Source organism: Primulina tabacum, chromosome 14 (assembly GCF_025594145.1).
Source record: "Primulina tabacum isolate GXHZ01 chromosome 14, ASM2559414v2, whole genome shotgun sequence".
NCBI classification, from domain to species: domain Eukaryota; kingdom Viridiplantae; phylum Streptophyta; class Magnoliopsida; order Lamiales; family Gesneriaceae; genus Primulina; species Primulina tabacum.
The window spans coordinates 16,579,582-16,593,810 of record NC_134563.1 but is presented as its reverse complement, the minus strand read 5'-3'; the positions used below and the strand labels follow the sequence as shown (position 1 = coordinate 16,593,810).

The 14,229-nt window shown below is 37.4% G+C and overlaps 1 protein-coding gene across 1 annotated transcript in view; it reads left to right on the top strand.

Annotated features, from left to right (window-relative positions):
- Positions 1–8,748: 8,748 nt before the first annotated feature.
- LOC142523809 (uncharacterized) overlaps positions 8,749–14,229 on the top strand; it is a 31,841-nt gene continuing 26,360 nt past the window's right edge. The window contains exons 1-6 of the mRNA XM_075627539.1: positions 8,749–9,122; positions 9,512–9,791; positions 10,090–11,473; positions 11,595–11,707; positions 12,022–12,231; positions 13,586–13,704. Coding sequence (XP_075483654.1) covers positions 11,466–11,473; positions 11,595–11,707; positions 12,022–12,231; positions 13,586–13,704 — 450 coding nt within the window. The 5' untranslated portion in view covers positions 8,749–9,122; positions 9,512–9,791; positions 10,090–11,465. The remainder of the gene's footprint in view (positions 9,123–9,511; positions 9,792–10,089; positions 11,474–11,594; positions 11,708–12,021; positions 12,232–13,585; positions 13,705–14,229) is intronic.

The following is a 14,229-nucleotide window of genomic DNA, read 5'->3' as shown; positions in this document are numbered from 1 at the left end:
CACATTGCATGTAAGGCACACGGCTGAATGTGCTTATTGCACGTTTCACCGCGGGTGCGCTAGGCATACTGATCATCATCCAAAATTTCAGAAACAGCGACCGCGGGTGCGCTCTGTCTTGCACCGCGGGTGCGCTGCCTCTACTGTAGTAGAACCGCGGGTGCGATCTCTCTAGCACCGCGGGTGCGCTCAATCTCCAGTAGCAACTTTCATACCCTACTGGCCATCACCGCGGGTGAGGTACTTCTTCACCGCGGGTGCGGTGTCACTTCTGTAAATAATCTCCAACTCTCTGTCCATCAACCGCGGGTGCGGTCTTGTTCGTAGCGCGGGTGCGGTCTAGACTTTATGCAACCCTTCATAATCTCATTCAGTGCCTCTCATTACATGTCATGCATACTCATATCTTCCGAATATCACATCAATGAAGACTAATAAATCTCGAGCCTTACATTTCTCCCCCTCTAAGAAAGGATTTCGTCCTCGAAATCGCAAACAATCTATCAATTCATATATGAAAAGCACTATATCAGAAGAAATGTATAACAGAGTTTAAATCAGAAACTCATCTCAATGAATCCATTCTGAAATCTTAATCTCATGACAAATTCTGTCTTTCAGATAGTCTCTTTGAGGCCCTGTCAACTTACTGTATTTTCAATAATAGAATAGTCTTCATTCTGAAATATCTTTCTTGTACGGATCTGTGATTCTAAATTGGAATAATAAATCAAGAGAATAATATCATACTACCCTTCGAAATAACTCTGACCGAATCAATCTCCCAATACTGGCTATACAACATCTGTATATACCAATCAACAGCTCATACCAAATCAATATCATTCGCTCATATCAGATCTGTTTATCCCAGTCAAGGATATATTAAATCTTCGGCCCCAAATACCGATCGTCATCATCCGACGTTGGCGTATTAAGTCTGTCTGGTCTGAGCTATCTTCATTCTCTTCTGAATTAGCTACATTTCCTTTGTCATATCTCTGACCATATCAAATCTTATCTCAGGTATCTTCGAGACATTATTCTTAGACCAAAGAAATCTGCAGTACTCACTGTACAATATATCGTCTGTAACTATCTCATTACTCTTCTGATGGCTATTATCATACTATAATTCATAGGATGACAATATGTCATATTAACTGGTGCTAGCATCCAGCACTGCAGCTCTCTGGATATCTCTCAATATCCGGATAGTACGCTCTGGCTATCTGTCAGTCGGTGGATAATATAGGAATGAGTTCATGGTACGTTCTGCCACAATTACAAACTCAATCAAAATCACAATCTGATATAGTCTAATTCTACATTCTGATCAATCTGACTATTTCTTTGACATCAATCTTTGTCATCTAGTCATATTTGTACGTCATCTTGTACAAACTAATAGATATATATTGAACAATCTGTCAATCACCATCATATCATATCACAATCTAGAAAGTATTATAGTGATCTCATTACAAAATTCATCGAATTATACTCCCCATGTCTAGTCAGAATATACAAATTTTGTAATAAATCTTCTGATCTCTATATTTCTATCTTCATTTATTGGCGGTTTAGACATTTCAGTACAATTCTGCCAACATTTCAGCATAAATTCTGCCATAACTGATTTAATCTGTCTATATCAAAACTATATGTTCGAATTATCATACACTTTCTGTTACCTGAACGACTACTGAATCCATTGCTGTGCGCTTCTGACCCTATCTGTCATTTCCAATTCGAACTATTTGGTATAAACAATCAGTTAATAATATAAATTAAAAAAAAATACATACCTGGTATTCGGTTTTGACTATCGATATCAAATTCTGTTGTACAATTCTGAAACATTTGACATCACAAGATAATTATCCTCATACCGTAAAATCACATATCTGTCACTCTGATTGATGCTCTGTTCTGATTAGTGAAATTAAGCTCTGAACATTCTGATTATATTTCTGATCTACTGAAATTCTCAAATTCAACTCTGATTCGGATTGAACTGTATATAATCTCAACGGTTCACATTGATCTGTATCAAATACGGCTGTAGAAATATAACAATACTCAGGCAGACACAAAAATAACAATCGTATACAAAAATCTGTCAATTCAGACCAAACATAAATTTTTGACATTTCTGCGCTGTCTGATATCGGTATTATTCTTATCTATTGATCATGATCTCAACTGTGTCAACATCAATCGGTATACTAACTTCAGATATCGCATATTCTGAATACAATCTGTTTCAAGCAGGATTCATATCTGAATAATTTCTGTATACAATAATCACAGTTCTCAGAGTATTCAATACAATCTTCAAATATTCGATTCAGTCAATCAGATGCTGTAAGTATATCAAGCTATCATAGATACAACAAGCATGAAATCATCATAATATCTCTGAACATACTGAAACATGTCAAAGAGAAACATTAAATCAGATGTAACTCCTGGTCGGTACTCTTCTACTGATCTTTCAATTCTTTCAGTGTCATTCTGTACATTCAATATCATTCTGTACTGAATTCTAAAACACAACCAGTACCTGGTATTAATTCAATTCTGAAATCCATCTTTCTGATATAAAGCAAATCTGAAATCTTATCTGGCAATTATCAGCCAACTCGTAGATCACTGGCAATCTGCTAATGCTAGGCTCGATTTCAGTACATCTATTGAATACATAAGGATACCATTTGCTCCTTCCTGTATCAATCGAGTCATAGACAATACAGATATCAAATGAATTCTAAATCTAGAATCCTTACCGTGAAATCTTTTCTCATCAGCCATATCTGGTCTGAATTTTATACTCTCCTGAAAGGAATCTATAATAGTTCTGTACTTGTTCAGCATATTAATATCACTAATGCAGTCAACTTAGAAAACACAAGTACATCATAATCTAACTTAATCTTATTCTCATCTTACTGTAGTATACAATATTTCACAGAAATCCCTGATATCAATCTTTCTTTCCCAACAAGTAAGGGAATCAGTACTACAGTACAATCAGACTCGACAGATACAGCATATCTCAATGCAACTCAGTCAAAGATGATCGTAGGGAATGCATTAGTATATATCAATACCTATGCAATATAATCATAAAAGAACAATACCTGCCACTCTATCATCAGGTGTGTCCTATGTCTGTTCCTCGGTATTCTGCTCCCTAAAATCTTCGGGAATTTCTCTGAGGACAAACTCTAGCAAAGTGTCCCGGCTGCCTACAAATATGGCAACTACCAGTCACTCCCTGGCATTGCTCTGTGGAATGTCTCCCTCCGCAAGTTCTGCAATATACTCCAGTACAACTCGGGCTGGAACCACTGGAGCTAGACGAACCACTCAGTCCGCTCCCTAACTTCTTGAATGGCTTCTTTCGAGCTTTCAGCAAATCTTGCTTTCCACTCGTACTGCCGCGATCAAATCGGAGAGGGGATTGCTGTGTCTAGGGTTGCATCTCACACACCCTTTTTAGTTGTCTAATCAGACTCGCCTCCGCTCTCTTCGCTCTACTCAAGGCATCAACAAAATGGTAAGGTCGCTGCATATTCATCAATGCAACTATCTCCGAGTTCAATCCTCTGATGAACTAATCCGCTACAACTTCCTCATTCCCAATTATATTAGGAGCAAAACGCAGTAGAGTAGAGAATTTAGCAACATATTTTTCAATATTCAGTTGACCTTGTCTCAAATTCTCAAACTCTACTCTTTTATCTTCCCGGTACGAAACTGAGAAAAATCTTCGATAAAATTCAGTTCTGAATATTTCCCACGAAATCACTGTACCTCTCTGTTCTAGCATTCTTTTACTTGTAATCCACCAACTTCTGGCAGTCTCTCGTAACTGGTGGAATATCAGTTTAATTCTCTGCTCATCTGAATAATCAAGTAAATCAAACAGTATTTCTATGTCATCAAACCAGTTCTCACAATCTTCAGACGTCTCGACCCCACTCAGAATCGGCGGCTGAAATAACTGAAATTCTTCCAACTGTATTTCCATCTGAGTTTCTGATACATCTATCTGTTCAGTCGAAGTACTACCCCTTTCTGGAATTCTCCGTGGAGGTATATCTACTTATCAAAACATCAGTACTCAAATACTACAAATCTGTTCCAATCTTTCTCGGATCATCTTACTGCTGATCATGAATCAGATCTGATTCATACTCAATAATACATAATACCAACTCAAATCAGATAATCAAGTAAACATGTATTTCAAAGTAGTAAATCATAGTATCATGCTAGCATACATAATGTAAATCAACATTAAAATAAATCTCATGCTAGCAATCACATGCAAGGAAAGAAAACGCACTCTACCCCGCTCATTCTCTTCTATCTCAGTCTAAAGGATCTATCGCTCTGATACCACCTGTTGTGGGGACCCGGACGCTAATCATCATCTTAATCATCTTTGGGATTTAATTATCAATTAAGATGAACAGGGTCTAAATTTTTTTTTTTTAAAATGCGGAAGGTAATGGAATCAATCTATTATACAAACCAGTATAATGATACAAATCTTGTACAACATGCTTCTAGTTCAAACTAATCTAAAGTTTAACTACTAAATTTCAAGTATTAAACCAAGTCTACATCCAAGTCCGGAATCACCACTCTAATCTCGATCTCTCATCATCTTCTTGACCCCGATCTTGTCCCACCTGTTGTCATGCACACATACAAACAAGACAACAGCCGGATACTCCGGTGAGAATAAATCCCAGTATAAATAATGTATACATGCAGTTAACTGAATTAACATTAAAGCATGAATTATATCTTATCACATGTAGCATAATCAAACAACATATATCAATACCAGTCTGTAAATAAAACATGAATCGTAATCTACGAAACATAAATCAATACGAATCTGTAATTCAAGTTCTAGTCTCGATATCTAAGACTCGACTCATCTCTCATTCTACTCTAGTCTAGGGATCCCGGTGAATAAGAACGTAACAAGTCTCCCACCTACTACTACCAGTCGCAGTGGCGGTACGTTCTTATTTCTGGACTTTGGTCTAGCTGTATCGAATAATCTACAATAAGAACAATATCTGTATCTTAAGCACATCGATACACCAAACGTCCAGTGCCTTGGCGTATCTACCAAGACTAAGCCTATTCTGACAATGTGCAATGGGTCAGTGACAAGTCTGTCAAAATCTAACCCCTTTGTCAGTGACTCTTACTTAATAGCTCTCTACTTTCTACTTCTAATTCAATAGAATAAACATACTCATTAAAACACAAAGGTATAAAAACAATACCATACAAGTATGTGGTTTAGGGAAACTCGAGTTAAATCTAACTCAAGTCGATCTCCCAATTAACATCCATTTATACCTTTCTCTTCTCGGTCTGATGAAGACGAAGTCTTGTATTCCAATTTGTCCATCAACCGCGGGTGCGATCTTGTTCGTAGCGCGGGTGCGGTCTAGACTTTATGCAACCCTTCATAATCTCATTCAGTGCCTCTCATTACATGTCATGCATACTCATATCTTCCGAATATCACATCAATGAAGACTAATAAATCTCGAGCCTTAAAATTATAGAATATGCCCGAAGAAAGATGAGAAGGAGAGATATCTTTGAAAGGAAAAGAATGCTCATGAAAAACGACATCCCGTGATATAAACAACTCATTTGTTTCAACATTCAACAATTTATAGCCTTTGTAGCCTGGCGGGTACCCCATGAATACAGACTTGATTGCTCGAGATGAAAATTTGTCTCAAGTTGAGGCAAGGGTGGAAGCAAAACACAAACACCCAAAAACTCTTAAATGCGCATAGGAAGGCTGTTTGCAGTGAAGCAACTCAAAGGGTGACTTGTGAGCAAGTAAAACTGATGGAGTTCGGTTAATCAAGTAAACAGAAGTGAGAATGCAGTCGGGCCAATAAACTCGAGGGATATTGGATTGGAAAAGAAGTGCCCGAGCCACATTAAGGATGTGCTGATGTTTGCGTTCAACAACAGAGTTTTGTTGTGGCCTTTCAACACAAGAATGAAAATGAACAATTCCTTTTTGAAGGAAAAAGTTGGTAAAATTGAGTTCTGGAGCATTATCACTCCGAACCCCTTTAATCTTGGCACTGAATTGAGTGTGTATCATTTGGTAGAATGCTGGGAAAATGTGTTGAACATCACATTTATCTTTCAACATGTATGCCCAAGTAAAACGAGAGTGATCATCTACTATGGTCATGAAATATTTATATCCCTCAACTGAAACTGAACTAAAGGGGCCCCAAATGTCAACATGCAGAAGTTCAAAAGATGCAGTACACATATTATGTTGAGAAATAAATGGCAAGCGCTTCTGTTTTGATAAGTGACAAATGGGACAAGGTATATGACTCTGTTTTACAAAGGTAGAACCCAAATGTTTATCTAAAATAGAAAGCTTAACAGAAGAAGGATGCCCCGTGCGAAAATGCCACAAGTGCGAAGGATCAACAGAAGTATTACAAATGACCGGAGAGGAGGTTTTCCCGAACTTGCTCAGCACATAGAGATTTCCAACACGTCTACCCATCCCAATCATCTTGGATTGATTGATATCCTGAATATGACAGACGTTAGAGAAGAAACAAACGAAACACGAAAGAGAATTAGTAAGGGAAGTGATTGAAAGTAAATTGAACTTGAATTGTGGCACATATAAGACATCATGAAGAACAAGTTCACTGGTTAACCGCATTGTGCCAACATGAGTAACATGAATGGAGAAATTATTTGGAAGAGTCACTCTGGAACTGATTTGCCTAATTATGGTAAAGAGAGACATGGAGCAACAAATGTGATGTGTGGCTCCCGTGTCTATTACCCAATCCAGGCGCTGTATTGCAGGAATAGAGTCAAATAAGGAAAAAATACCATTGAAGCAGGACACTGATGACTCTTGCTGTTGTTGTTCCATGGTAGAGGTATTCAATGTCTGAATTTTCGAGCTTAAAAACTCAATAAGCTGATTACATTGTCCTTGTGTGAGGGAGTCGACAGAGACATTTGAAGTAGGCTCTGGAGTAGCATATGTGTGACATGCTTGTGCGTGTGCCTTTCCAAAGAATGATTTTGTCCCAAACTTAGGATGACCAGGAGGAAAACCATGCAATTTGTAACACTTATCAACTGTATGGTTAGTGTAGTTGCAATGAGAACAGACTTTATCACTTTTACCTCTGGGATTCAGAAATTTCTTGACAGTACCCACAGCAGTAGATGCACTCGGCACGAAGGAGGTGTTAATATCTGATGTGGTAGTTCCAGTGGTGATAGACCGTTGCCTCTCCTCCTGGACTACGAGGGAAAACACTTTAGTAATGACAGGAAGAGGATCAACCAGCAATATCTGTGCACGAATCTGCCCATAGGACTCATTTAACCCCATGAGGAACTGCATAACACATTCCTGATTATGAAAATTCACCCAATCTTTCATCGACCCGCAGTGGCAGAGTGAACCAGGTTGATAGTCTTTCAATTCATCCCAAAGCGTACGCAATTTTGTATAATAGGAACTGACACTCATTGAACCTTGATTAAGTGCACTAAGTAACTTTTTAATTTGATAAATCCTTGGAGCATTGCTCTGTTGAAAGCGATCAGGTAGATCGAGCCAGACCTCATGGCAAGTCGACATGTACATCAAGCTATCGGCAATCTCACGAACAACATCATTTAAAATCCAAGAAGTGACCATACTGTTACATCGATTCCAAGCACCGTATAGCAGATCATCGGGTGAGGGACGAGTGATAGTATTATCCACAAAACCTAATTTATTTTTAGCAGTCAATGCCATGGCCATAGCTCTACTCCAAGTATTATAATTCAAGCCAGAAAGCTGATGAGATACGATAATGAGTCCTAGATGATCACCATTCTGCAGAAAATATGGATTGCTCGAATCCTCAGCAAAGGTGCGATTGACAAGAGCTTGATTTGCATTATTGTTAACTGCTTGACCACCGCCTTTCACCATTGTCAAAAAGAACGTGAAGTAGGGCAAGTGATGCGAAAGCAAGCTGAATATCGATAGCAAATCGAATATCGAAGATCGATGAGGATTGATCAGGAAAAAAAATATCGATCGGAATTTTCTCCTTTATTGCTCTGATACCATATTAGAAGAACAAAGTAACTTCTATTGATGAACAAACAGAGCTTGAGGCTCTGAACTAAAGAACAAAAATTATGAATTGAATTAAAGAAATAACGAGAGTGTGCCAAGCTATTTATACAGTGGGGTAGGTGTGTATGTGTGAAGTCAATCATTTATTAATAACTCATATTCTGCTAATAACAAGGAAAAAAAAGGTTAACGGAGCCCAAATTTATTAGAATATTTTCTTTTTAAAAAAATATCTATAATTTCATTGTTTCACATGATATGATATACAAAATTAAAAGGTTACTCATATGTTTTATCGAAAAATTCAATCACTAGTAATTCATCGTATATTCAAAATTTAAAAATATAATAACTTATGTCTTTAAGATTTGAAAATATGAGTAGTTAATGAACTTTTTTATGTTAATATTTTAACAATCTTCGAATCTCACAGATAATATATGTATTTAAAATCATATTAAAACTCGTAATATTGTATACAGTTTATACATTTTAATAAATAATTAATTCTATATTCAGATATAATCAGGTTCTACTTGGTACTATTTCATTATGTATGTATACTGTAGGGTATGTCCGTTCAAATTCGCCAATGAAATCCGTACTTCTTTTACAAAATAAGAGCATGAGATTCGAGTATCATCAAACTCACTCTCCTCTCTCCCGTGGACACTTTTCGGATTCAAAAATGCAAACTTGAAACCTCTGAGCGTACCAGTAAAGTACGAAACTAGATTTAGCGGGGAGAAAATGGAGTCAAACGCAATAGGGACTGAGTAGTTCGAACTGAAGAAACAACAATGACCCTCCAATACGGCGTCGTGTGGGGCTCCTCTACGATGACAGAATGTGCAAACACGAGAACCCAGATGACGAGTACCATCCCGAAAACCCAAATCGCATTCGTGTCATTTGGGACAAGCTCAATTCCTCTGGGGTTTGTCAAATGTGATTTTTGTAACCCGTTTGTTTTGGATAAATTTATTTATTTTTATTTGCATGTTTCTGAGTGATCAAGTTTCCGATGGTATTTTTTTTGGGTAGTTGACTATTTATCCGAAATGGTATTGAAAGAGTGATTTATGGCATTTTCTGGAAATTGATTCTTAGTATTTCTCCAAAGTAGAGCGTTTCTTACACTGTGAATTAGATGCGGCTTTGTGATGCAACATAAATTATGTTGCTTGAAACATAATGTTGATTGCTTTTTTTTTTCTTTCGATTTTTAGTCCGTGTCCAAGATTTGGTCATTTACTTTATCGAAGATGCAAAATTGCTTTCTCTTTGGCAGAATTTGTTTATTGTTTTTTTTTTTTTTTTGTGAAGCTATATTTGGTCGCGACAATGAAGTTAATGTTTCTATGCTCTATAAAGAACTATTGTATCAATGCTTGCTGATTCCAGATGTGTCATTTTCAAAGCAAAGGAAGTTGACGATAACTCTTTAGCTTTGGTTCACTCCAAAAGTCACATTGAGTTGATCAAGAATGTTCGTTCTAAATACTCAGGCTCGAGGAGAAAAAGAATGGCGGCAAAATTTAACTCCATTTATTTCAATGATTGCTCATCGGAGGCTGCTTGCCTTGCTGCCGGTTCTGTTATAGAGGTATGCCTCTTGGCATTAATCTTAAAAGAAATAATCCAAGACTCCTTTATTGTGTAGCTCATATATTGTTCAAACAAAGCACGAGACAAATCAGTTATCAATATATTTGGACCTTCAATTATGTTACAGTCTGTGATGTTTGAAATTTTATAGTGCATCAAATCTGGGTTTTGTACTCAACATGGGATTAGTTGTTTGAAATTTTATAGTGCATCAAATCTCCGAGTCAGAATCTTGAACTTCTTTATCAACGTGGGCTCAGTTGTTTGATTTTTTCTTTTTTTTTTATTGTGCTCAGGGCGCTGCCAGGGCTCCGAGTCAGAATCTTGAACTTCTTTTCTTTTCTCCGAGTCAGAATCTTGGACTTCTAAATAAAGCATGTCAAATTGTGCTCAGGGCGCTGCCTGGACAAAAATCTCAATTCAGGTGCAAAATGACCATTTTGCCTCTGGAAACTCAAAATGACCATTTTACCCCTGGACCTCTAAATTTCGACCCGAAACTTACCAAACTCCTTAAAACACCCCTAAACATATTTAAAAACATTTCATAGACGTAAACTTGAGCCCGTCTCGTAAACTTTGCAATTCGTCTTAAACTCGGACCGGGGTCTCGTTAACCCGCGACTTGATCTAATCCTTAACCATAGTTCAATGATTCTTAACCGTAACATACAACCCATCTTACGCCTCCCATAATCTTGGAACACCCGGCCTAGCTTATTGGAATAGCCAACCCGATCTAAATTGTTGGAGACAACCAAAACGAGACATGCTCACCAAATCGCTAACCTCTAAGCTCGGTACCAGTGCCTAGGCGCCAGTAGTGTAGGGCCTAGGCGCTGCATCCCAGCTCCTATGTGCTGCCATGTACGAAGCCTAAGCACTGCGGCGCTAAATTGCGTCCAGAATTTCCTTTTTCCACCAACGAAGCTATTAGTCGCACCACCCTCGACCAGCCCGAAACTAGACCACCTTAGGACCATAACCAACCCGTGGACCTCTTCCTAGACTGACTTGACCACGTCCTTAGCCCTCCAAACTCGCGGACGTGCGCGACTCTCAATACCCTACACCGAACCAAATCAAGCACCACCATAGCTCCACACCCTTCGAACAGCCTATGGACCATGACCAGCCACTCACAGCCCTCTCCTAGCCTTGTCACGGACCCAAGGGGGTCGGCTCCTCAGCTGGGATCGAGCCATGCAAGGCTACACGCACAAAACTCTCGATCTAGCCAAATCCGATCAACCGAACACCTAGTACCGAACGGCCCTCAACATATCCCGACTAAACCTTGGCTCCAGCATCTTGACATCATTTTACTCAACGTGTACAGCCCCAAGCATGAAGATAAGCAGCCTTCTTACACAATAATGCAAGAAAACGTGAGTTACATGCAAGAATTTGCGTTTTCATGAGAACCGAAGCAACAACGTTTTTATCATGCTAGTTCTATGAAATCTACATACATGGCACATGCATCAGCATAAATACTACATGAATGATGAGAAAAGGATGATACAAAGCGTGCCTTGACGTTTAGATGCTTGAAAACTCGAAGATCTGGATTCGCTATTGTTAGGCCTCCTGGACATCATGCAGAAAAAACTGGACCGATGGGATTTTGTCTTTACAACAATGTTGGCCGTTGCTACAAGTTATCTATTGAATGACAAAGTGAGACCTGGTCTAGTTTTTAATGGATTATTCTGTATTTGCAGATTTTTTGAGAATTACTGCTTCCGATATTTTTAATCGGTAGATTCAACTCATTTGAGTCATTTATTAAATATTGCAGCCGGAGTTGGGTATCAGCAAAATTCTTATTGTTGATTGGGATGTACATCATGGAAACGGAACTCAAAAGACGTTCTACTATGATCCTCGAGTACTTTTCTTCCCTGTACATAGGTCTGTACGCTGAAATTTCACTCTCAATTTATATAGTTCTTCTCAAAAGCATAGATGTGGAAATGATATACTATATGCTGCACTGGATACTTACTTTTCATTATAATCCAATTAATTATATTTCACAAAAAGTGACGGCTTGTCCTGTTGGAAGCCCTAGTCTGATCTCATTGTTGATCTTCGCACTTGGCAATATATTCATATGCATCTTCTTTTTGGACCAATACACTCGGCCGATCAGAGTTGGACATTTAATATGGCTTAAATGTTGTTTCTCATAATGGTGATAGTATCTGAATTTCTATCTAAATTAGGCATGAATTTGGAAGTTTCTATCCAGCCGGTGATGACGTCATATTTCATTATTGGAGGAGGACCAAGTTCCGGATACAACATTAATGTTCCATGGGAGAATGGGAGGTGTGGAGATGCTTACTATCTTGCTGTTTGGGATCATATATTGATTCATGTTGTCAAGGAATTCAATCCCGAAATGATAATTATCGCAGCTGGTTTCGATGCAGGTTAACTAAACAATTGACTGTCCCATTCAATTAATGATCTCTTGTAACACTTCTTACTCCATTTCCGAGCTGCTTTCGTGTTTTGAAACACCATGCTCAATAAATTGATTTCATCAGATTTGTCTGTCATCTTGAATGTATCTTCTGTTCTATGACATAAAAGAAGTATACAATGTTCTTGGAATTTTCTTGAAAGAATCATGGAATTATGCAATTTGAATTTGAACAAAATGGGCTTTGGATGTGATTTATTGTTACTTTTTTTTATATGTTAAAATTCTTATTTTAGATTACTGAAGTTCATATTTATCGTCAACTCAGTAAAAGCGTACGGCAAAAAGGCGACGTTCAACCTTACGCATGGATAAAACTACCTTTTTTTTCAACTTTGGGGTGGTAACATTAATCTTCAGTTGTTTTTCATTTTGACTTTGAGCTATGACAATTTGACATGATCTCCATTGCACATAAAAAACTTCAAGGAGCAGAAATTTTCTTTCCTTGACGTTTTTGAGTGAATACACCGACACATACTAATGTATTTGAAATATGAAGCTACACTTGGTCTAAGCTCGAATTCTGAAAATTTCCTGGTTAAACGTCTATAGGCATAGATTACTTAGGTTCTTGTTCGCTTTCCTTTGGTCATGCAGCTCATGCCACCTGACCAGAGTCGTATTCTTTTCTTGCTCACTTTTACATCAGAGTTCCTTGATATGTTGTGCGTTCTTTTCATAAAATATTGGTGATTTCATGATTTTGTGCTTGTAATGGTGATCGTACAGCCATAGGTGATCCTCTTGGGGGTTCTTGATCATGCTTGACATGGTTAGCACTTGAAACAGTTGTCATCTGAATCAATCAATAAATAGTTCTTTCACACTCTTTGTATTGGCAACTTTCCGAGTATTACCACAATTGGATATGAGGTCCATTGTTTTCTTTTTCTCAATTTCCCCATAATGTCATTTCATATAATTGTAACTTAAGATTAAAAATATTGGTTATTTACTTTAAAAAGGATTATTTAGTATATTTTGAGATGCCTTCTGCAGTAGATTTGGAGTTTGCGGGAGGGAAAATTGTCATGGCAATTGAAAGAGGATATAATCTGAATTCATTGACAAATTCAGCCCAAGCTTGTGTTGCAGCAACACAAGCCTCTAACTGGGTCCTTGGAGTCTTATCCACTTGAGTCTACTTGGCGTGTGATACAGACAATAAGTATTTGTTCAGATTTTTTTAAAAACAATTATTTATTGGTTATGATTGTTTTATTTTTAGAACTTATAGGTGTTGTATTATTATTGTTTTTTTTTTTCCTTTCTAAGCTTGGGTTTTATGATTTTTAAAGGCGAAGCTCAACAAATTTTATTTGTATCTCTATTACGACAAGAATTAAACGGATATTGGCCAACCCTTGCTACAACTTTGACTCATACGGTGTTAAGCAGGAGAACATCTTATATCGAGGCAAGACTTTCTTTACCTTCAATGTTGATTATTTCTTTTAAACATTATTTTCTGTTTCAGCATCTAACTCAAGTGATGCATTAAGCAACAATTTCTCTATGTATTATCCAGTATTAGCTTTTTAATTATTCTCCCTTTTTGGTCATTATCTTTGACATTCTTCAATCATGTTCATTTGATCCTCCATTACATCATCACAGAGTCATCTTCTAAGATAGTAAATTTTGCGGATCTCAAGCTCTGATTCTGATGCTGAGCATGAGAATAGTCTAGACACTATTACTGAAACGTCTACTACTTAAAATGCTATTAGAACTTTTGTTTTTGTAAGATAATTCTCGAAAATATATTTAAATGAATGCATGCAATATCAACTGTAAATCACACATTTTAAAATAAGAATGTTCCAATACTTGTGAAAATACTGCAATTAAAAATGTCAAGTCATCAAACACTAGCCAGTCGTTTAAAATAAATCAAATAAGAACCATGCTAAAATCCTGACAACCATCAACATAATAAAAT